At 37.6% G+C, this 24,499-nt stretch overlaps 1 protein-coding gene across 1 annotated transcript; it reads left to right on the top strand.

Moving 5' to 3' along the window:
• Positions 1-1,128: 1,128 nt before the first annotated feature.
• Positions 1,129-12,258, top strand: LOC149011097 (dihydrolipoyl dehydrogenase, mitochondrial). Its single transcript, XM_089161133.1, has 2 exons — positions 1,129-1,524; positions 10,976-12,258. Exons 1-2 carry the CDS (start codon positions 1,249-1,251, stop codon positions 12,224-12,226), a joined length of 1,527 nt encoding a protein of 508 aa, XP_089017259.1. The 5' UTR covers positions 1,129-1,248; the 3' UTR covers positions 12,227-12,258.
• The last annotated feature ends 12,241 nt before the right edge of the window (positions 12,259-24,499 follow it).

Below are 24,499 nucleotides of genomic sequence, written 5' to 3'. Positions count from 1 at the left end.
GGCAGGGTTTTAAGTGAAAGTGACCCATCTTATGACCCGTTTTGTGATTCGGTTCTAAATGTGGATGCCCAAGATTTCTTTCAATTTTACTTCCATCGTTTTCCAGCGATGTTCCCTTTCCTCCGTCTCTCTTGCCCCAGGAGCAGTTGCAGACTTGCAGGTAGAAGAGGAGGCGTAGTGGAGAAAGCTAGACTACTATGTTCGTGGGTTTGGAGAGATCGATTCGCAGGTAGAAGCTCTCTGATTGATTAGGAATACACCAATCACTTTGGCACTATTTTGTCTTTCAGTGATAGCTTTTTCCGCAACTCCCTTCTCTTTCTTCTGTTCTTCACAAACCCTTACCATTTTCCCAGAAAACCAAAGCTTTTTTGGTTTTTTTTGGGGCTTATAATGCAATTTCCAGTTAGATAATTTAGGGTTTCATTATTATTGATGCCATGTCGATTTTCGATACAACGTTTTTGAACAGTTAGCTCTCGAAGCCGACTTCAACCTTTGGTCTCCGCTTATGGGTTGTGATTGGAATCTGCTTTGGGGCTTTTATTGTTCTCATACTCTTCCTTCTTTCTCTCTGCACTACATCTCGTTGCTGTAAATCTCCCAAATACCACCGCTTGCGTTTGACGAAGGGGATTGGTCTTGTTGATTCGACTCCAATGGTTTCTAAAGAGATCCAAGAGATCGTTCATCATGTTGCTCCAAGAAATCTTGGGCATCTATATTTAGAACCGGGTTACAAAACGGGTTATTTTTTTGTTAAAACAGGTAATAAGATGGGTTACTTTCACTTAAAACCTTACCTTTTAATCTGAACTGTTTATTAGGACAATGCCAAGTGTTAAATTGTAATGCCGTATTGTTGTGCACAACAGGGAGACGTGCACAACGGAAGATTTTTTTTTCCAGTTCAAAGAGGTCTTGAGCTTGAACCTCCATCCCTCCATATGTTGCCCCCCTTCCAAACCCCTATGCTTGTGGCCCCGGTCCTTGTAATTGGTCTGAAGACAACGAAAGATAGAAATGCCGCCTCCTTGTTTTTCATCTTATGGTGCGCTGGCGGGGAAAGGAGACTGTGACCTAGCCCGTTCTGACCTTTTGAGTCCCCGTGCGTAACTACCAACCAAATTAAATAAACAGATAAATGGAAAGATGATGGACTCGTGGATCCCTTTTCCCCTCCTTCCTCTGTAGTCCTTTCCCTTTGAACAGAGCTGCGGAGCCTGGGAAGGTTGAAGGCTTGAAGCAATGGCTATGGCTAGTTTTGCTAGAAGAAAGGCTGCTTTCCTCTCGAAGAACATCTGCAACTCCTCGGATGCTTTAAGGTATTCTCTATGTTTGTCATCTTTTTCTAGGAGTTTTTCCTCTGGATCTGAAGAGAACGATGTAGTTGTGCTCGGAGGTGGCCCTGGAGGCTATGTTGCTGCCATTAAAGCCGCTCAGTTAGGTCTGAAAACCACCTGTATCGAGAAACGTGGGACTCTCGGAGGGACTTGTCTCAACGTTGGTTGTATTCCTTCCAAGGTATCTAATTCATTTCCTCCAGTAGAGATGGTTTTTATGATTGAATTGGTGTGGTGGATTTTGAAATTGAATTGGGCTCATCAAATCTATCTTCATGGCGATGTTGATCATGGGTAGTTTTTTTTTGTTTTTGGGTTGAGGGTGGGGAGTTGTGATTTTGTGTTTGACCGGACAATTTCTATATTTGATCTTACGTAATTTTTGCTGGTATTATGATTTTATTCCTCTCTGGGTTCAGTTGATTGTTGTGGAGGGACGTTTAGCATCTATGCAACAGCTTCAATCGTTGGATTTTTGTGATTGTAATTCGGAGAGCTTTTAGAATACCCGATTGTCCTCAAGTGTACACGTTCGCTTCATCCTGGTACAGTAGGTAATGTCATGGAGCTCATAATCATATATTCCTACTAGGACTTGTTAAATCCAGTACACAAGGCTACCGCATTTAGCAGGGTCTGGGGAGGAGTGAACCGGGATTCTAGTTCTTTTCTGCAAGTACAACTGGTAAAGTAATAAATAAATGACACATTAATAAGCCAGATGTTCAATGAACTTTAGAGAGTAAGCATGGGGACTGTTTGATTGTTCTTACTTATAAGATGGTTTAAAGCGATCATAACCAGACAGTTCAAAGCAATTTCTTTACGTCTGTAACAGTGTTACACAAGTAATGGCTGAATGGAATACCGTAAGTCGTATCCTGTTCCCTGATAACTTAGTTGTGGTCTTCCTTTCTAACAGACTGGATGATGGAGATATTCTTCAGATTTTGTTCCGGAGACGTGTAGCTTTCTGTTACTTTTTCTCCAATTATTGTTTCTCTCTTCCTCTCCCTCCAACCCCACCCTATAGAAACAAGAAATGAAGAAGAATATTCTTGGTTCATAAAGCACCAAGAGTTTTTTCTGTCGACCACGAATTGGAGTCCAAATTATGGGTAAGCTTTCGTCCTTCATTCTTAAAATACCAGCGATTGGATATGCAGATCATTTCTGGCAAAATATTTTGACTTCGCCAGAAACATTTGGAATGATGTTTTTTCCCTCAACGGTCTGATTCTAATGGCATCTTTAATCTATAGGAAATTTGGATTTTTTTCTCTCATGATGATTGTCAAGCATATTTCAATATTTTTTTTCTTGATTTCTTAGTAAAGAGTCAGAGCTCACATATTTTTCTATGCTGGAGCTTTGTTCATTTCCACTAAAGCGATAGCATCCATTCTTCCTGATGTAGATCAAAGATGAAGAACAAGAGCTTAAAACACTGTTCACTCGAACCAGTGTCACAGCTTCATATTTGCCTTGATGAGATGCTACTAGAAGATATTGTGGGTGCAAACCAGGTGGTGAAGGTCTTTTAGAAATGTCAATTTGTCTGTGCATGGGGATTTGGAAATTTAGTTTAGTCTACAATATCAGATTCAGAAACTGCAGCTAAGGTTCTATTGTTAATTAGACTTGGTGTCTAATTTAAAACTTTTCAACTTATGGAGTTTCTATTTTAGTTTCATTTCTTGTAATCCAAGTCTTAGCCTCATGAGGAACTTTCTATTGTTAGTTTTTATTTTTTGAAGCATAACAAAGTTTAGTTTCTATTACTTTTTAATTTGAGAACAGACTATTGTCCTTGATAGATTTTTAGTCTTTTAGAAGTCAATCTGGAAAGCTTATTGAACTTGAATTTGAGATTGTTTTTAGCCAAAGTCTCTTATCCAGTTGAATGACATGAAGTGCTGAGTGGCCTGGCGGTTGAGAACCGAATCTCCTTATCTCCTATCCTCTTCTTTTCCAAGTGACAGACTATTGTCCTTGATATATTTTTAGGCTTTTAGAGGTCAATCTAGAAAGCTTATTGAATTTGAATTTGAGATTGTTTTTAGCCAAAGTGTCTTATCCAGTTGAATGACTTGAAGTGCTGAGAGGCCTGGCGGTTGGGAACCGAATCTCCTTATCTCCTATCCTCTTCTTTTCCAAGCAACAGACTATTGTCCTTGATATATTTTTAGGCTTTTAGTGGTCAATCTAGAAAGCTTATTGAACTTGAATTTGAGATTGTTTTTAGCGCAGTCTCTTATCCAGTTGAATGACATGAAGTGCTGAGAGGCCTGGTGGTTGAGAACCGAATCTCCTTATCTCCTTATTTCCTATCCTCTTCTTTTCCATCTTCTCCCTCAGCATGCTTGATTCCCTTTTGTACTGCTGCTGTCTGTGTTTGCAACAGCTTAGGGTGATTCCTTTGGAGACCTGATTCCATCCATCAATTGAGGTAAAGGGTTACTACTACTGTTTCAACCCAAAGGAGAGCATAAGCTTTCCTGTGATTCAAGTTCTTCACAGATTTTTTCCAGCAAACTTCAAATGCTAATATCTCTACAGCCAATGTTTATTTTCAACATAGAGTTATGGAGATCAAAATTACACATTCAAGGGCTAACCTCAGGCTCAAGTTTGGTGTTCTAAATTCCACTAGTTCCAGAATCTGTCATAACCTTCTGTTTTGGGATCTTGTTCATATCTTACATGTTAACCATTGGAATTAGCTGAAGTTTCCAGCAAATATTCTCCTTATGTTCTTCCCCACTTTCTTCTTCTAGTTTGCCTAGTTTTTATTTCCTTCTATTTTGACGTTCAACTTCTAATTTTTGATTTGCTTCTATTACTCACAATCTGCAGCAGTTGTTATTGGTCCTACTGCAGGATCTTTGGCCAAGCTAAGCCAATTTTGGGCCTCCAAATGCTACAACTAATGAGGATGACTGAGGAAGTGATGTAGTTTGGCTTTCTAACACCATTCAGGTGTAGGAGTTCTTCTCTACCCCGGCACTAGAATTTGTGGGAGGTCTGAAGATCCCTCAAAGGGGCAGGCCTTGGCGCAATATTCGGTGGACCACAATTATAGCCCGAGGTCAAGATGTTGATAGCCTCTCAGCAACAATTGCTGGGGTAAGGTTGCGTAGGAAAATTGACCTTCGGACTCTGCTTGTGTGGACCTTCGGTAGGGGTCCCCCAAATCATGGAATAGTTTTGGGTAATTTTTGTTGTTATTTAGCAGTTTATTTAAGTTTTACTTTGATTTGAATCATTTTTGATACTTGACAGTGAATTTGAGTTGGGCATCATAGTGTGAGTTTTGCGTTCTAGTTCGGGTCTAAGTTTTATGTCAATCGTTGTGGTTGTAACTGTCATAGTAATAGCTCAGTTGAGCTTATTATTATTGAATAAGACTTCTGTTTTTCTCATTGCTTAGTTTGGGAGCTTATTTTGTCACCCAATTCCCTTCCGTCAAATTCTTTGACAAATGTTAGTTGTCTCATCCCCCCCCCTCCTCGTGTCTTCTCTTTTAGCCCTCTAGACCATAAAGTCTTCCATTCACCCATCGATGGAGACCATCTACAAAAGCTAAAACTTCTACAAAGTCCCAGGACCAAAGTAGTCATCAGATGCGCTTCCTTTGTGGATCACCATGATAAAGTTGATCTCAGATGCGCCCATTTTGACCATTAGAAACCCTATATTCCTTCATCTTCTTCTTTCTTGAAACTCGAGAAAACATCACAAAACCATCCCTATTATACTCCCCTTCGCTCACTTAACTCTGTCATTAAGCCCTAGATCCTACCAAACCCTAACCCTAATTCGACTGAAAAACAAATTCTTGATCTCACTGAATCTACCAGTTCATCTCAGATCCCAGTAATTGGCTTTAAGTTGGGATCATTCCAATCTAGAGCTACATTTAGTGGCATCAGAGCTATACCACAAGAAGGATCCTTATCTTTTGCCATTACCCTATCTCATGCTTTTCTCCTTCTCCAATTTTTGGGCTGTAGTCACCGTGACAGGTCACATTATCAACACTCAGTTCTATAAGCTATGCCGGAACTGTTTGTAACAAAAGAATTATGCAAAATTTTAGAGGCTTGAGACCAGATTTGGGACTATGAAACTAAACTTGATAAATGTGGAAGTATGTCAGGGCGCTCTTACTGAGATTCTTGCTTTTAAAAGTTGGAAAGCAAGTTGAAGCAACTCCATCTACTTCAGCTCTTTAGGTTGATACCTATTGGTTGAAGTCTTGAAGACACTCCTAAAAGGTTTCAATCTCATTCAATTATCTTTATACTTTAGGACATCGCCTAAAATTCTTTGATAAGGACTATGGCAATAAAGTTGAGGTTCTAAATTTCATTGGTGAAAAAGGTCCAGAGGAACTTTTTGATTGGTTTACCAAGTTGAGAGCTTTGCCTATAAATTCTTTCTAGACAAGAAGCATGAACTCATCCTCACCAAATTTATTGCGCTTGCATGCTCACATTTGGATGATGTACTTTGCTAAGGCTTATGAAACAACTTGGATCTGCAGTAATTGGGAGGTCATGAAGCAAATCCTGAACAAGAATTTTTTTGCCAATCGTTAGATAATATTGTTTCACAAGCTGCTCAATTTTAGGCAATGAGGAAAGACCAAGAACGGGCTGTGAGATATATTGGTGAGCTTAGTATTGGGATATGATTAGAGTTGGTTATCACGGGTTTCAGGTACGTTGACGTGGTTGCAACTTATGCCAAGACAGCTGAAGAGAAGTATAATTGTCCAAAGAATACGAGCAAGACTCTTTCTGAATATAAATTTCCACCATTGATAGGAGAAAACAAGCTTGAACCCCATAGGTGGAAGCAAAGAATCGAAAGAGAGCGACATAACTGGTGGGGGGTTCACAGCAGCATCTATGTAAGTCGAGAGGGCACAGAGGTTAAAAAGTCACAGGTAAATAGGAGGGAGCAGCAAAATCGTGGTGATGAAGCATTGTTCATTGGAGAAGATGATGGAAGAAGAGGAGGTGAGGAGGTACAATGGTGTTCCTAGGTCAGTGATATATGGTTCAGGTCCAGTCTGAAATGCTGCTTGGGGGGGGGGGGCTATTGCCCCTATTGGCGGCAAAGGTGGTGGAAGACAACAACATGAGGAATGAGGAAAAGAAAACCTTTTAGTGTATTGGGTTTTGGTCTCTAATCCCAAGATCAGAATCATAGGTTTAGGGACTGATTGACTTGTCATTAAAGAAAAAAGTCCTCTTTATTTATAGTGAGATTACGACGCTAAAATGGTAAAGATGTGAAAGGGGAAAAATAAATTAAACCCTCAAAATAAGGTGTTAATAACTAATCCATACGCATCCAACAACATTGCCCACAGAAATGGCCATATCTTTCTCATCTGAACTCCAAGGGCGTTTATCATGACACTTGTATTTTTCTGGCCCATGTTTATTATTCCAGAAGTGATTTTTCTATGCTGGAGCTGAATTTGTTGACAGAAACATGCTGCTAAGACATAGTAAATTCAATTTCTGTGCCTGAAAAGAAACAAAAACACACTTGCTATGTGTAGGAATTTTTATTTCTGGAACTTTGATAAGTTTTCACAAATTCCATAGCAAACCCTAAAATATTATGGACGTAGTGATGATGGCAATGTGGAGTTAGATTTGTTGTTGTTGTTGGTAGTGGTGATGGAGGAGGCAAGGGTGTGATGGCTGTGGAGTTGGTGGTGTTGGCATTGGTGGAAATGGTGGCCTGATGCCAGGAGGTGGTAGTAGTGGTACCCTGGCAGTGGAGTGGAGGAGGTGATGGGTTGAAGCAGTGGTGGAAATGGTGAAGGTGGAATTGTCGATGTCCCATAAAAATGAGACTTGTCAGTGTCTCATGGAGAGATGACAGTTGTTGGGATGGGTCGAACACTCAGACAGCCTTGTTTCTCTATTTAACTTTTGAAATAAAAAAAGTTCTAGATTGGAGCTTTTCTCCCCCCCCCCCGGGTGGGAGGTGGGTGGTAGAAGGGCTTTATTACTCCTGCACTTCTTCATTTTGGTTCATTTCCAGGAACAAAAAATTGACTGGTGTTAACAAACATGTCTCTACAATTATTTTATTTTCACAGGGGAGAGGGGTGGTTATCATACATTGCCCCATTTAACCTGATTCTTTTCCCATGTGCATAAGCTCTATATTTCAACCACCTTTGAACTCTAGTAGATCTCCTCGTGGCATTTAGCCAATAGAATGCAAGTATAAAAGGAATAAGTGTGGTGACAAAATAGAGAAATTCAAAGCAAGTCTGTTTCAGAAGGTTACACCCAAGAGGGGTGATGGATTATGATGAAGCCTTTTCACCAGTAGTGATGCTTACATTTAGATTTCATTATCAATTATTACACACTATGACTATGAGATCACGGTGAGTCTAGCTGCATTCTAAGTATAGAACTTCTGAGAGATTCCGAAAAAAAGAATGCTAGGCTTATCATGATTTAACTAAATTGTTAAAATTCTGGCTAGGTTCTGTTTAGAAGGCAGGATTCCAAGAAGGCAGCAATGGACGTGTAAATGGATGCTTTATTATCTCAATAGACTTGAAGTTGAACTATGTCGTGGTAAGGATATTGCAAACTGTTACTGGGTTTATACCATCAAGTGCAGTCTTGATGGCTATATTGAGCTCCTTAAGGTGCAGTTGGTTTCTAAAGGTTATACTAAACTTATTGCATGGATTATTTTGAAACCTCCTCACCTGTTGCCTATTAAAATTTTGTTAGTGTGCTTATTTCAGTGGCTGTCAACTTTGATTGGCCTTCTATTAGATGGATGTTGAGAATGAATTCTTTAGGGAAAATTACTTGTTACCCCTGTACTTTGTCTAAAACATATTGAAGGCAAGGTTTCCAATAACCACCTTGTACACCACCTTGATTAAAAAATAGATTAAAATTCTCTCTTATGAACAGGATAGCTAATGTTGATGTGGCATGGAACTTGGCCTTCTATTAGATGGAGGTTGAGAATGAATTCTTTAGGGAAAATTACTTGTTACCCCTGTACTTTGTCTAAAACACTATTGAAGGCAAGGTTTCCAATAACCACCTTGTACACCACCTTGATTAAAAAATAGAATAAATTCTCTCTTATGAACAGGATAGCTAATGTTGATGTGGCATGGAACTTGGCCTTGAAATGACTCTTATACTCGTCTTCCCCTAAACTGCTCTCTTTTCTGCCCGAACATTCTTTCTGAGATAGAAGAACATCCTCCTCCTCAGTCTTTTTTGCTGACGATTGATGCCCAAACTTATCTCTGTCCTCCTCTGTTCTCTTGATAGCTCTACATATTCTTGTGTTTGTTTTTTCCCCCCTTTTTGTATTTGCTTGTTGCGAATTTCTCTGTTGGATACTTGGATGCTCCTCTTCCTGCAAGTGATAATTCTTAGGCTTTTAAAACTGATTTGTTGGAGCTGAACTGATTAATTAGAAGATCTGAACTTGATTTGTGAAGTAACACCAATTTGTATACCTTTGAGTCTTTCCGGAAGGAAATGAAGAGGAATTCTTTGCTTTTCCTCTTGGAGCTGCTGTTCTCTTTCGGCCATTGGCATCCTTGGTTCATGGGAAAATCCTGGAGGATATTGAAGATCCTTTGAGAACATTTATGAATTTCGTATTATCCAGGGTTGAAGACCTCGATAATATACTGAATTCCTCTTTAAAGCCGTTGCTGATGCCAAAGTGGATTTGATATCTGTCTCAGCTGTTTCCAGAAATGGAGTTTCCTTGTTCTCTTACATCTGATATTTGCTAAGGGTTATTGGTAAAGGAGTTGTTCACATGAATTGTTTGCTTAGTTCTATTTCAGATTTAAACCAAAGTGGCTCTCATCTCTGTCTCAATTCCTTTTGAGTTGTTTACTTAATTTTATTCTGATTATATTGCTAATTGGAGTCTACTATTGTGTAATCTTGATTATCTTGGGGTGGTGGGAACTGCTAGATCATCAACTTCTGTTCTGTAGGAAGTTCCATTTTTCCTCCCTTCTCTTCTCTGGTTTTACTACTTAAATACTGTTGCAACTGTGATTCTTTCTTTGGCTTGTTGTCCATTAATCTGTGCTACAGGTTATCAGTCCACATCAAAGCTCTTTCATCTTTCTAGAATTGCTAGAATATCATATCTTGTTGGCCAAAAACACTAAGGCTTCATAACTAATTTTTATTTTTCTTGAGTTGAGAATAGATTCTTTCCCCAGTTGGATTAAAAGGTTGAATCTTGAATCTCCTCATGTCTAAAGCTTTATTAAGCATGTATTCTTGAACTTGCATTTATGAGTGGGGCTATTAACTTCAAAAGGTTTTTTGGCCTGTGCATCAGAAAAGAAGAATTGACAACATGATGAATTTGATTTTGGATTGCTTTCTTGATAGTAGAACTGGAATTTGGTTTTTCTGTATCAGTTTAAATTAGAAGATGAAACTTTTTGTTAAAGAAACTTCAAAGTTCAGTCAGTGAGGAAAGATTCAATATTGAGACTTTCTGGCAACTAAAGATGGACAGATATTTTGGTGGGAAAAGAGTCCTAGGTGATTTGTATATAAAAAACAAGAAACTGTGTTTCTGTTCAAAACAAGTTTTAATGCCCGAACTTTGTGCAGTTCATTAAGCACACCGTTAGTGCAACTTGAATTGGTTATCTGTACTTTCTCTTTTGGAAAGTAACTTAGTTGGCTGATGGGACATTTATATTCATCTTATTACTATGAAAATTTGTAAATATTCTTCTTGTATAGACAACTGGCAACTGTTTTCTGCCATCAGTATCTCTGAAAAATGGGTAAAGTGAAATTGTAATTCACCAAGCTACATATCCTAACATTACTGAAGTATTATGTCAAGTTCGCCATATATTACCACCTCAGCATGGTTGAAGGTGAGACTTCCACACCTTCAAATCTTCCTGAAGAATAGTTATGTTCCTTGTCTTCTCACAACACTTGAGACCTTTCTAAAGCTATTAAAGTAATAGATCTAAAATTTTGCCTGTGACTCGCCATACTAATATGGATAATTTCATAAGCATCCAAGATTCTCATGTACCTAGGTATCTTTTCTGGTGGATAATTCCATAAGCATCCAAGGTTCTCATGTATCTAGGCATCTTTTTCATCATGTGTTTATCCATATACCAAAATGTTTACTAGTGGAGTAAGAGAATTAGTGTTAATATATGTGGCAATACTACTGATTTAGTTTCCTATTCAGGAAAGAGGTATTTGCATGACCTAATCATGTGGTAAACAATGGCGGAGTGAAATATTGCCTATTTTCCCTCTTAAGTTTGCGGGGAAGAAGTTCCATCTATGGCATATAATAGTCTGTAATACATGGCCAGGTTTATCTAGATTGTTCGAAGTTGTACAGAAAGTTAGCCAGTAGGATTTTATTTATAATCTGTTATTGATATTCATTCTTTTTGAATTATGTCGGTCTACAGCCAGGGAAACAAGTTAATGTTTCTAACCAGTTATCCTAATTTCTTCTAGACTTTATTCTCCTCTCTTTTAACTGCCTTTATTTTAGTAAGTTACTCACTGATATTTCTTGTTTCTTCCTCCTTTGGTCAGGCACTTCTTCATTCCTCCCACATGTACCACGAAGCAAAGCATTCGCTTGCAAGTCATGGTGTGAAGTTCTCTTCTGTTGAGGTTGATCTGCCAGCCATGATGGCCCAGAAAGATAAAGCTGTTTCTAATCTCACAAGGGGTATTGAGGGGCTCTTTAAAAAGAATAAGGTAAGATATGTCAAAGGCTATGGCAGGTTCATCTCCCCTTCTGAAGTTTCTGTCGACGCTCTTGATGGTGAGAGTACTGTTGTCAAAGGAAAGAATATCATAATTGCGACTGGCTCTGATGTCAAGTCCCTCCCAGGAATCACTATTGATGAGAAGAAGGTTGTATCATCAACTGGTGCTCTGGCTTTGACAGAGATCCCCAAGAAACTTGTTGTTGTTGGGGCAGGGTACATTGGTCTCGAGATGGGCTCAGTTTGGGGGCGGATTGGGTCTGAAGTAACTGTTGTTGAGTTTGCTCCAGATATTGTGCCCACCATGGATGGTGAAATCAGAAAACAGTTCCAGCGTTCCCTTGAGAAGCAAGGCATGAAGTTCATGCTTAAGACTAAGGTGGTTCAGGTTGATACTTCTGGGGATGGTGTAAAGATGACTCTAGAACCAGCAGCTGGTGGTGACCAATTTATTCTTGAAGCTGATGTCGTTCTTGTTTCTGCTGGTAGAGTTCCATTCACAGCTGGACTGGGGCTGGACAAGATTGGTGTCAGTACTGATAGGATTGGCCGGATAACAGTTGATGAACGGTTTGCCACTAATGTTCCAGGTGTCTTTGCCATTGGGGATGTTATTCCAGGGCCCATGCTTGCCCACAAGGCAGAAGAGGATGGCGTAGCATGTGTGGAGTTCATCGCAGGTAAGGAAGGCCATGTCGATTATGATATGGTACCTGGGGTAGTATACACACACCCAGAGGTTGCATCTATTGGGAAGACTGAGGAGCAGGTGAAGGAGCTCGGGGTTGAGTACCGTGTGGGCAAGTTCCCTTTCCTTGCAAACAGCAGGGCCAAGGCTATTGATGACGCTGAAGGCATTGTAAAGGTACTCGCAGAGAAGGAGACAGACAAGATTTTGGGGGTTCACATCATGTCACCCAATGCTGGTGAGCTTATTCATGAGGCAGTTCTTGCCATGCACTATGGGGCTGCAAGTGAGGACATTGCACGTACATGTCATGCTCATCCAACAATGAGTGAGGCCTTGAAGGAAGCTTGCATGGCAACTTACGATAAGCCTATTCACATGTAGAATTGGAGCAGCTAGTTGCTTCTCTTGTTTCTCTCACCCATATTTTTGTTGAGATTGTTGGTACATTGTCTTAGCAATGGTATTGTTTCTTTAATTTGTCAAGCCAGATGAAATCTCTGGATACAAATGCTTTGTAAACAGTGTGATATAAACCATCGAAATTTAAGCTTTGATAAAATCAACGGTCCTTGGTCCAAATATCCTTATATAAACCCTGTCCATTTTTGGAGTTTTATTTCCATATTCTGGGCTTGGAGGAACATGTGGGTTTCCATTCTTTCTTCTGTTCATTTTTAGTTTATAGAGTGGATTCCTTCTGTTGATTCTGTTTCTCTCTCAGTTGATGAAATTAAAAAAAAACTGCGTTTTGTTATGGTTTTAGACTGTTTTAGGGAGCCCAGCCCCTGACGTGAATGAATTTTGTTAATCTTTTAACAAACATATATAGGGGTACGGTTGGCCAGGATCATCTAATTAGCAATTAAAACTAATATAGGGATTGGAAAGAATGTTTCCAATGACAATGCCTTTACCAGCCGAAGTTGCTGGTATGTTCATCAGGTATGGAAATAGGCAGTAATAAACTGACTGGGGTTGCCGGTTCACCAAGTACTTATATATAAAATATTGGAATTGTGTAAAGAAAGTTTGTCAAGTTGCCTTTACCAGCCGAAGTAGCTGGTACGTTCAACAGACATGGAACTAGGCAGCAATAAAGGAGCTGTTTCTTGTGGTCAGGGCTATTTTTAGCACAGAATTGATGAAATCTTGTTTGGTAAAGTGTGCTGAAAAAGATCGATGTGTTAGTTTACCAAAATGGGCAGAACCGGGCATGAACCGGGTGTTCTGGCACGCTTCAGCTCGTGCTCAAGAAGCTTCAATTGAAGCTCCAAATTGAAGCTTATTGGGCACAAGCATAGTTTTGAGGAAAATGTGGAGGCACACTGCCACTTTTTACTTTGACGATGGGCAATCGGGTTTTTTTACATCAAAACATAAACTTGCCAAAAACAAACTCTAAACTCGATCCCTAGTTCTCGCTCTTTCTCCCACAAAGAAGCCGCTCATGCTCGCTTGATCTCCATCTGCGTAGCTTGTCATCTCTCTACAGTCTCCCTCTCTGAACCTATGGAGAGGGAACCACTCCACCATCCCTATTTCAGTGGTTTAAAACGAGATTGAAGCACCATCTCTTTCAAAACTTGTCCTCTGAGATTGAAGCACTTCATAATTGTTTTTGTCCAGACCAAGAATTGATTGAACAGAAGAAGAGTCTCCAGTGGCTCTAATGGCAGAAGGCCAAATTTGGTTTCAAAAATCAAGAGAAAAAGATATCAATGATGGTGATAGGAATACTAAGTACTATCATTTAGCTTCAAAAATCCATTGTCATCAAAGAATGAGTGAAAGCCTAGAGCACAATGGGCACATTGTTGAAGGACTAATAGGAAGTGCAAATGTGCTAGCTAGCTACATGCAAAATCTCTATACCTACTCCAACCCCCTCGACCCAGGTTTTGTTGAAGAACTCTTTCCCCCCTAGGACAAGATGATATGCCACTTGGAATCCCCAATTCATCGTTATTAGAAGAAATAAAGATGCCATATTCTCTATGGGGTCACACAAAGCTTATGGATTTGATGGTTTCAATGCTTTCTTCCAACAGAAAATCTGAGACCTTATTTGCCATGGAGTATACATTACCACTTTGTGAATAATTTCTTCATCAATCTCACCCTACCATTTGGTGTCAACCACACCTTGCTTTGGTTCATTCGTATAATAGACTAGCCTAAGACGAGATTTGAATTTAGATTGATTTGCCTTTATAATGTCAGCCACAAAATCTTGGCAAGAATCACCAAATGGGGTGATTGCCAATCCTAGCAAAAATCACCAAAAGGTCAAAACCCTGTCTCCTAAATTTAATTTCTCCCTGGTAAGGTGCCTTTGTTCCTAATAGGCAAATAATGACAATGTTATGATTGGCACATGAGATAATCCACTTTATGAGAAGAACTCGAGGCAAAATGGGGTATGTTGCACTGAAGCTAGATATGTCAAAAGCCTATGATTGGGTTGAGTGGGGAGTCATCACCAAACTCTTCGAGCTCTGGGGGTTTGACAAGCAATGGTGCAGTTTAGTCAAAACCCTAATCTCAACAGCATCCTTCTCAGTTAAACTAAATGGAAGCCCATACCTTCAGTTCTCTGGGACATGAGGGCTAGACAAGGAAACCCCCTTAGCCCCTATCTCTTTCTTATCATCATGGAAGCTCTATTTAAACTCCCATTGGAATACAGGAATCTCAACCTTTTCCAATACATCAAAGTTACTAAAAGAGCACTATAAATTTCACTTCTTTTCTTTGTAGATGATATCTTCATATTTTGTAGGGTAGAGAATAAGGATGTACTAGCATTAAAAGTTGCTATGAAACTCTTTTCTGGCATTACTAGCCAACAAATTAACTTTGAAAAGAGTGGAGGCTACCTCTCTAGGAATGTGGACCAAAGGAAGAAAGGAGCAATCTTATCAATCCTAGGAATCAAAGCAATGAAAAAAGACATGGTATATACCTAAGAACAAAGCTATTCCAAGGAAAGGCCAAAACCAAAAACCTTGGCTTCTTGCTCATAAAGATGACAAAAAAAAAAAAAAAAAAAAGGCTAATTGGAGAGCAACAACCCTATCCTATGCAAGAAGGGAGGTTTCTTATGAAATTTGCTATTCAACCTCAGTCTTTATTTCATATGCAATGCTTTCATTTTCCCAAGACCACCTGCTAAAAGCTAGATTTCATATGCAACAAATTCTGGATGGGGAAACCAATCAAGTTCGAACAACTTACTCTAATCTCATGGGACCAATGTTGCTAACCCAAGTTAGAACGAGGACTTGGGTTTAAGAGAATGGAAGACATCAACAGTGCATTATTGAATGGATGGAGGCTACTTACCAACCAGGACTCAGTACGGGCAAGAACACTTAAAGTGAAATACTTCTCAGATTCATTTCTCTTTGACCTAAGGTAAAGAGAAAGAAGAGATCTTGGATTTGGAACAACATTTGTAGTATACTACCCTTGCTACAAACCATGATTTTGAGGAAGATTGGTAATGGCAAGGATTTGTCATTTTGGTTTGAACAATGGGTAAGAACAACAATGGATATATTGTAGGCAATCCTAACTTTAAACTCTTGTAGAGGAACGGCACAGTTGAAGAAGTTTGGCAATCACTCCATTAAACAAATAGGGAGTCAACCACTAATCCTTCTTGGTTAAATCATCCCCCAATCCCCAATTCTTTGTTCCAACCAAACCAATCAATCCAATTATCTCTTCCACTGGATTCATGGTGTTCTCTTCTCTCGACAACTGACAAATTCTTTGTTAAATTAGCAGGAAAAGCCTTGTCGAAATTGTGAAACCATGAATCATAAAATTCGTTCTTAAGATGGTGGAAATTTTTTTGGAAGTTACCATTTCATCTTAAGTTTATATATTTTTTTTCTACCGTCTATTGAATGTGGGTCTACCAACCAAAAACATCATTTCTTAATGGACATTGGTGAACCCAATTTTGTGGTCACATTGAAAAATCAATGTAGCACATTTTCCTCTCATGCAGCTGGACAAAAAGGATATGGGCACAGGGCCATTAGGATTAAGGACGGAGCAACTCACTCACAACTCCTTTATTACTTTGTGCAATTCACTTTAACTTAACTTAGGGTTTGATAAAGAGAAAAAACTATGGTTTTTTTCTATTTTTAATGATTTGCTATTATTTATGGATGGAAAGAAACTCCAAGGTTTGTAATAACAAAGATTCGAATCCACTAAGGATATTGAATTCTGTCAATAAATGGATAGAAGAACTAAAATCGCAACCAAAACCATCAAATGAACCTAGGGATGATCAAAGGATAATTATACAAAGCCCATCTTCCTGCTTTGGTTCTATTAAAATTGTTCTTCACTTGCCAACGTTACTGTGTGCAGGGGTACCTACTATACATCTAAATTGCTTCAACTGGTGTGGGCTTATTTTGGGATCATAATTTCCAATTTCTTAGCACAGGCGAAGTGCAAGTTGAAAACCTTTTGGATGACGTTAAAGCATCAAAGCCACTCGAACTGCACAACATGAAGGAGTAAAGATTAAGGAAATTTGGTGCGACAACGTGGAAATGAGATGTAGGCTTCAAGGAAAGGGAAACACACCCTACCCCTCTAAGTTTGATCCTATTTGTGGCTGCACCGCTAGCCTCTATTGTTAACCTACAAATTTGTGATTTCAAATCGCATACCATTAGACAATGGCTTTTAAGTTTATTTGTAGGAAATGTAGACTTAACATCTACCACAACCAAGTATGCATTCCGATGTAAGTGTCTTATCCAAGGTTTTATAATATTTATCTTTCCTCATCAAAATAAAAAAAGAAGAAGATTTGTTCAGGTGTAGAAATAAATCGCAAATGATCTCCCTTGGATGCAAGATTTTATACAAAACGAAAAAATCAATCTCAATGTGCACGAGTCCGAGCATGAAAAAGGGGGTTAACAATGAGATAGGTGGCACCAATATTGTCACACCATGAAATGAGAGGACTAAGAAAAGAGATTTGAAGCTCATGAAGCAAAGACCATGAGCTTAATAGTAGCAGAGGCAAGAACTCTATATTCACTTTCAATACTAGACCTAGCAACAATGGTTTGTTTGAGAGATTGATATGAATTAGATTTGAGCCCAATAAAATGAGAAATCCATCAATAGGCTTGCAATTATTAACACAACTGGCCCAACCAACATCACTACATGCCAACAATGAAGAACATAGAGAGTGAGTCAAAACTAGACTAAATAATATACTCCCCTAAGATAACAAAGCACAAGCTTCAAAGCAAGACAATGAGTAGTGGTCAATCATGAAGAAATTTACACAGATTGTTAACCAAATAAGAAATATTCGGCCTAGTTAAAATAACATACAGAGGAGAGCACCCACTATGCTATGATATTCATTGGGGTCAGGAAAAGGGTCACCATCATCTTAAGAAAGTTGAAGTGATGTGGCAACATGACTTCTAACAGGCTTGGCACTTTGAAGAATAATACAAACATATTTTGTTGAGAGAAGCAAACCATTAGACACTGGAATTAACTTAACACCCAAGAAATATATGCCAAGCCCCAAATCCTTGCTGGCAAACTTAGAAGCAAGTTGAGCCATAAGAAGTTGGGTACCAGATGTAGGTGTTCTAGTAATGAGTATGTCATCTACACATATAAGGATGAAGACCAATCCTTGAGTTGAATGTCGGCAAAACAAAGAGGTATCCATATGAGATCCAAAAACAAAAAAGAAAAAGAAAAAAACCAAGAGTGAGAAGGTAGCTGATAAGGCGCTTAAACCATGCCCTAGGAGCTTGTTTCAAACCATACGAAGACCTCTTGAGTAGACAAACATGATCAAGAATTAAGTCAACATACCTTGGAGGCTGAGACGTATATATCTTTTCATGAAGAGTGCAATGGAGAGAAAAAAGCATTATTCGCATCAAATTGTCAAATGGCCCATATATCTAGTTTAAACCTCCAAAGCCAAAATAAGATGAATAGTAGTTGCATTATTAATAGGACTAAAGGTGTTGATAAAGTCAAAGCCATACTCTTGAGTGAACCCCTTGGCCACAAGACGTGCTACAATGGTCTACAAAACCATCATACTTCCTCTTACTCCGGAAAATCCATTTACAACCAATAATATGTCTATTAGAAAGAGTTGGAGTAAACATTCATGTTTCATTGGCAAGAGCTACATCGAACTCAAGGTCCATGGCAGCATGCCAAGCTAAAGACTTCGATGCTTGTGAATAACAAGTAGGTTCAACTTTAGAGTCAAGAGAAGCTACTAAAGCCTAAGGAAGTGGATAGCGAGTGAGAGATACCTATGTTTGGGAATACGAGTCCCATCCTTGGATCATGTAACCATATGGACGTTAGTAGTATGAGACCGTGTAACAAGAAAAGAAGCCTCACTCAATGAAGAAGGTGTGGGAAGTGAGGTGCTCTCCGAACGATTGAACTCCAATAAAGGGAGAAGTGGGCTTAACATTACAACTAGAAAGTATAGACCCATTGGATGATACTGGAAGCTTAGCCGGTGGACAGACATGTGGGCCTAGAAGAGTCAGGCCCAGTGGAATTTTATATGAACACCAGCAAGCCAAAGATCCACTTAAAACATTAGCATGCTCATTAGAAGTATTAGACCCATTTAAAACACCAGCACGCCCATTGAAGGGATTAGACCCATTAACCACAACAGTCCTCAGAAGTAGTAGGCCTACAAAAAACATCAGTGAGTCCATGAAAGGAATTAGACCCATTATATAAAATAGGGAGCCCATTCGATGACAAACTGCTAATTTGTTTGTAAAATTTCCATCATTGTGATTGTGAAAAATTTAAGTGGAGCATGAGAGTTCTACAATCATAAGTGAGTGGTCTCACCAATTTTCGAATTAAATTCTCAGAAGAAAACAAAAACAAAAACAAAAATATTTTCAGGACAACACTTCCATTGAAGATGAACCTTACCTGAAAATCTATATAATTTATATTTTTTAGTTTCCTCATTAACAAGTATCATGTTCTAGTAGAGATCATTGTTGTTTTGTTCTTTTGTGTAAATTCCAAGATTACAATACACATAGAATGATTAATTTTTTTTTCTCCTAAATCACTGCTTTTGCTGTTAGAACTTAAATTTATATTGTGAAACAGTTCATCTTTACCATGCATATTTTAATGGAGTTAGGGATGAAGAAACAAGTTCTCTAGAGGTAATTCATTCACAAACTTTCTTGATAAGGGTCTTCATCACATTTTAAATGGAGATGGTTGGTACTCTTTCAAATCTAAAATTGATTCAAAATATGAGATTTTAAGGATATAATATGCATTTAATATAGTTTCCATAAATGAGGGTAATGTCATCTTCTTTGACTTATTAATTTTAATGAAGGGCAAAATAGATGTTATATATTTCATATTAATAGCCACTTAACACTGTTAGAATTAAGGGGGGGGGGGCAAATAGTAATTTCATAAAGAAGGAGGTTTGATTAGTAATAAAAATCAAAGTTTAGTGGGGCAATAGTAATTATTCTTTTTTTTTTTTGTTAAATAGATGAAGTTGTACTTAATCAAGATTTCATTAAATTATAATAAAAAATGAATGAATCCCAAACGTACAACTTATTCTATCATTTTTTTTTCTTTCACTTTTTTTATTTTTAAAAAAAATATCATTTGACTGAAAAGGTACTTTAATGATACTAAATAGTTCTTTATTCTTTTTTTTTTTTTTTTTTTTTATTTTAATTTCTCTTCAATTGAATAAGGAATTTTAACCACACTCAAAATCCTTCTTTTATTTCTCTTTAATTTTCAAATAAAAATTTTAATGACATAAAAAATCATATCATAAAAAGAGAAGGGTTTTAAATAAATTCTTTCTTTAATAGAGGAAACTCCAATAGAATAATGCAAAATTCAGATCAATAAATTCCTATTAGGTAAGAATAATTAAAAAGAAAAAACATGATATAAGGAATTATTAGGGTTTACTTAATAACATCTCTTTTCTAAAACTTTGCAAAAACTATCAAAAAGATATGCAAAAAACCATGACTTTGTTTAATCAAGATAGATGTTAGAAAAAAGCTTTGATACCAAATGTAAGAATTAACAAAAATAAGCATGAAAATTTAAATTCATGTGAAAAAAAAAAAAAGTGGAAGTGAAGATCTTTTCTATATACCTTCATCCATTGATGCTCACAAGAATTTTGCAAAAATATAACAATAGGAATGTAAGGGATTTTTTTGAACCCTAGAAACTCTAGAATGATAGCGTATCTGACTTGATGTACTTGCTAGGTTTAGGGACCCTTTATATATATATATTTTCTCACAATATATTTTTCCATTAAAAATATTAATAGAGAAATTAACAATGAGCATTTATTGAAAATTGTTATGGTCACTTAATCACTTATGAGAAGTGATATTTCACAATAACCCATAACTAATGGTAAGTTATGTATGAAACATAGTTATGGTTTGATTTTAAATTACAACCAATAGTGGGATCATGACTAGTGAAATATGGCAATTCAGTGATCAAAACACTAGCAATGAGAATAGAAATTGTGCAACTTCCCTTATATCTTCAATTTCCATATTTTTCCCAAGTTAAAAGCCTACTTGTACATCTATGAATAATGTCTTCTCATTTTTTAGGTAAAATTGTCTTTCTCAGTTTGTCCCTCCTTTACTTCTACCCCAAGGCCAACTTCCACCCATTGAGCATCTTATGAAGGAACTAAATCTTAATATGGGGTCTAAGGTTCCACCTTGAGCTTAAATTGTCACTGGAACTTGTATTTAGGACTGTTTGTGTTTCAAAATCTCTCAATAAAAGCATGAAAATTTTGAAGTGGACATCATTAGCTAACGTAGAGTTTGTGGATCCATAGTGGAGGTTGTATGAACTCAACCAATTTCTATGTTGATTACTAGTGAACCCAAGGCCAACAACATGATATTAGAATCATGGAAGGTAGCATCTGTAAATGATAGGATTTAATTTACATGAAAACTTTGAAAATATATTAATTGGTTAATTTTCTTGTTTTTTTTAAGTCTAGGAGGATTTGCATCCTTGACTTATAGATATTGCAATTGTTGAAAATGTAGTAATCCCTTGTAAATTCTAGCTCTTCTTATTATGGAAGAAAAAAATGTATTGTCAAATTAGAAAGTAAATAGTTGCACTATGTTAAACTTGTATGGTTTCTGAAACTATGTTTGTGTCAAAGAAAAAACACCTTTTCAATTTCAAAAGTCGTCTTAGCAAGAATAACCCACATAGGGTAATATGTATAAGGTAATGTCTGGCAGGGAGCTCTCCACACTTTTGATTCTCTACCCACTCCTCTCTTTATTTTTCTTATTTACTTGGCCCCGACCTCTCTCTATTGTGCGTGGAAGGGGGGGGGGGCGGGTGGGACTCCCCTTGTATTTTGTGAATTACATATATAAGATTGCACAAGTTCAAGTATCCAAGGAGATAAACTATTAACAAGAAGAAGTCCTACACTTGCGGCATTAAGGTAAGCCTAAACCTTTCCATGTAGGTAATAAACAGCTGAACAAGGTTTTTTAAATGAAACTTTTAACTCGAAATTTATATAAAGGGGAAATGATCAAATGCTGAAAACCATCAAATTTAGGAGCTTCACTTGAACAAGTGTCTTCTATGATCTTTCAAATTATCTTGTGGCACTAAGATCCGGATAGACTTTTAACTCCTTTTTGGTGTTAATACACTCCTTAATATGTCAAAAGTTTTTCTTTTCTTTAAAATGATTATACATTTAAATGCTCAACATGTAGCCAATAATTACACCACCGTGTTGTGTGTTACAATTGTCAATCTCTATGATCGTCTCTTCTGTTCCAAGAAATTTCAATTTTCAAAACAACAATCAGCCTCATTTATTATCTTCTCTTGATATACATCAGGTTTACACAGATGGGGCATGGAACAAAACTACTTTACAGGGAGGTCGTGGAGCTCTCCTATGGGATGCAGCTGGATGCTTTATAGCTGCCCAAGCTAAGATCTGCTTTAGCGCTTCAGCCACTATTGTGGAGGCAAAAGCTATTAGAGATGGACTTCATCTAGCGTTGAGTTGATAGAGTTATTTTATTTTCAGATTGTCAATCTCTTATTTCTATTTTAAATGGTAGTAATAAGCCCATTGATTGGGTGAGTATGAGTATTATTAGAGAAATTCAGCAGCTTGCTGCAAATTTCTCCTTTGTTGATTTCAGGTTTATTAGCAGATCTTCAAACTCTGCTGCTGATACTATTGCTCGTGGAGCAAATCTTTTTGCTCTCTCTAGGTTTTGGTGGTTGGTTCCACCTCGTTTTATTTGTGTAAACAATACTTCTTCCAGGTTTATTACCTGGGATATGTTAATATAATATTTGTAGTTGTTGGGCAAAAAAAAAAAAAAAAAAAAAAAAAAAAGATCGACTAGTGGTTATATGATTTCAATTTCATAACTCATTAATTTATTGTAGTTCTATTTATTTGATTATCCAACCTTGTTCATTGCTACAAGAGTTATGGCTCATTGACCTATGATTGACCACAAGTTACATGACTTCAATGTTTTTCCCCCTTTGGTGATCATCAAAGGGCCCATGGATCTAACGGATTGGGGGGGGGGGGGGGGTAGAGGGACGAAAGTTCAAACCCTAGACCTTCTTCCCTTTCACTAGTAGTATTTTGGAGGGGAAGAAGGTTTTGTTACAGGGACTTTGTTGGCAGGGTTGGTGATTTGTGCATCTACACCCACTATCCATGAATGGGAATCGGTTTGAAAGGAGGTGTGGCAACGTATGTGGAGGTGGAAGACTAGTCCAGAGGTCCAAATTTTCTTATGGTGGGCATGTGCATCAGTTTTAGCTGTCGGTGATGGATTATTGAGACTGCAGATTAGTATGTATCCAACATGTGACATTGTGATGCTCATGCAACAGTGTCTCATACTCTATTGGGGGGGCGATTATGCCCATGCTATTTGGTTTGGTTGGGATATGGTTTTACCTTGTAGTGATGACACTCCAAAAGCACTACTAGATTGGATCGTTGGTTGTGGTCGATATTCACAGTTTGGGAAGTATGAGATGTAACACCTGCAATTAATTATAAGAGTATTTTAGACATTTCATATTAATATTGACTCAATTATGCTCTAAGTGTGAATTAATATATGATTAATAAATATATTAGAATTAATTTGTCATTTTTTATTTTTATTTTTATTTTATTTATAAGTTGATGAGCAATTTGATAGTTAACTTTTACCTTCATTAAAGAAGGAGATCCAAGGTTCGATGCCACATGGATGCGTAAAAATACATAAATGTTATGGTGCTATATTTGAGGTGGAGTTAGGGGATAAATCTAAAACTGTGGTTGATGAATCTGATCCTAAGGTTGAGGATGGTGATTTAGAAGTTGGTAGTGATTCTTTTGATATTAAAGAAGAGCTTAAAGATGAGGATCCTTTAGATGGTTATTTATTGGCAAGAGATAGGTCTAGAAGAGAGATAAAAAGACCTTCTAGATATGCTAATATGTGTGAATCTAATGGGAGTCCAAATCTGATTTCTTATGCTTTAAATGTAGCTGACCAGCTTGAGGGATGTGAGCCTAGAACCTATAAAGAGTCTCTTGGATGTGGGGATAGCAAGCTTTGGCTTGTTGCCATGGAAGATGAAATAGAATCTTTAATGAAAAATCAGACTTAGACTCTTGTAGATAGACCCAAAAGAAAGAAACTTATTGGTTGTAAGTGGGTTTATAAATTTAAGGCTGGTATTCCTGGTGTTGAACAACCTAGGTATAAGGCAAGACTTGTAGCTAAGGGGTATTCCCAAGTTGAGGGAATTGATTATAATGAAGTGTTTTCACCTGTTGTGAAACATACTTCTATTAGAGTGCTTCTTGCCCTGGCTGCTCTTTTTGATCTTGAACTTGAACAATTAGATGTGAAAACTGCATTCTTGAATGGTAAGTTAGATGAGCATATTTATATGGTTCAGCCTGAGGGCTTTGTTGTGAAGGGGAGTGAGACAAAGGTCTGTTTATTGTTAAGGTCATTGTATGGCTTGAAACAATCTCCTAGGCAATGGTATAAAAGGTTTGATGAATTCATGCTTAAGAATGGTTACAAGAGAAGCTCCTATGATAGTTGTATTTATTATTGTGAGTTTAGCACTAATTCTTTCATTTATCTTTTACTTTATGTTGATGACATGCTTATTGCATCAAAGGATAAATCTCAGATTTGTAAGCTTAAGTCTATGTTGAAATCTGAGTTTGAAGTGAATGATTTAGGGGCTGCTAAAAGGATTCTTGGCATTGATATTCATAGAGATAGGCCTAGTGGTGTTTTGACCTTGTCTCAGGTTGGATATATTCATAAACTTGTTAACAAGTTTGGACATGATAATATTAGGACTGTTAATACTCCTCTTGGTGCTCATTTCAAGCTTAGAATGGATTCTATTGCTGTTGTAACTGATAGACCATATTAAGAATGTGTTGGTAGTCTCATGTATTCTATGGTTTGTTGTAGACCTGATATAGCATACTCTGTTGGTCTTGTTTGTAGATAC

Source organism: Hakea prostrata, chromosome 7, assembly GCF_041222555.1.
Source record: "Hakea prostrata isolate BN-2017 chromosome 7, UWA_Hpros_2, whole genome shotgun sequence".
NCBI classification, from domain to species: domain Eukaryota; kingdom Viridiplantae; phylum Streptophyta; class Magnoliopsida; order Proteales; family Proteaceae; genus Hakea; species Hakea prostrata.
Note: the sequence above shows the minus strand (reverse complement) of the source record. Positions and strands in the feature narration are given on the sequence as shown.

Bases quoted from the DNA above. Each gene is read 5' to 3' on its own strand.
- LOC149011097 (XM_089161133.1), top strand. From the start codon at position 1,249: ATGGCTATGGCTAGTTTTGCTAGAAGAAAGGCTGCTTTCCTCTCGAAG. The intron at 1,525-10,975 runs GTATCTAATTCA...TCCTTTGGTCAG, and splicing joins TTGGTTGTATTCCTTCCAAG to GCACTTCTTCATTCCTCCCA.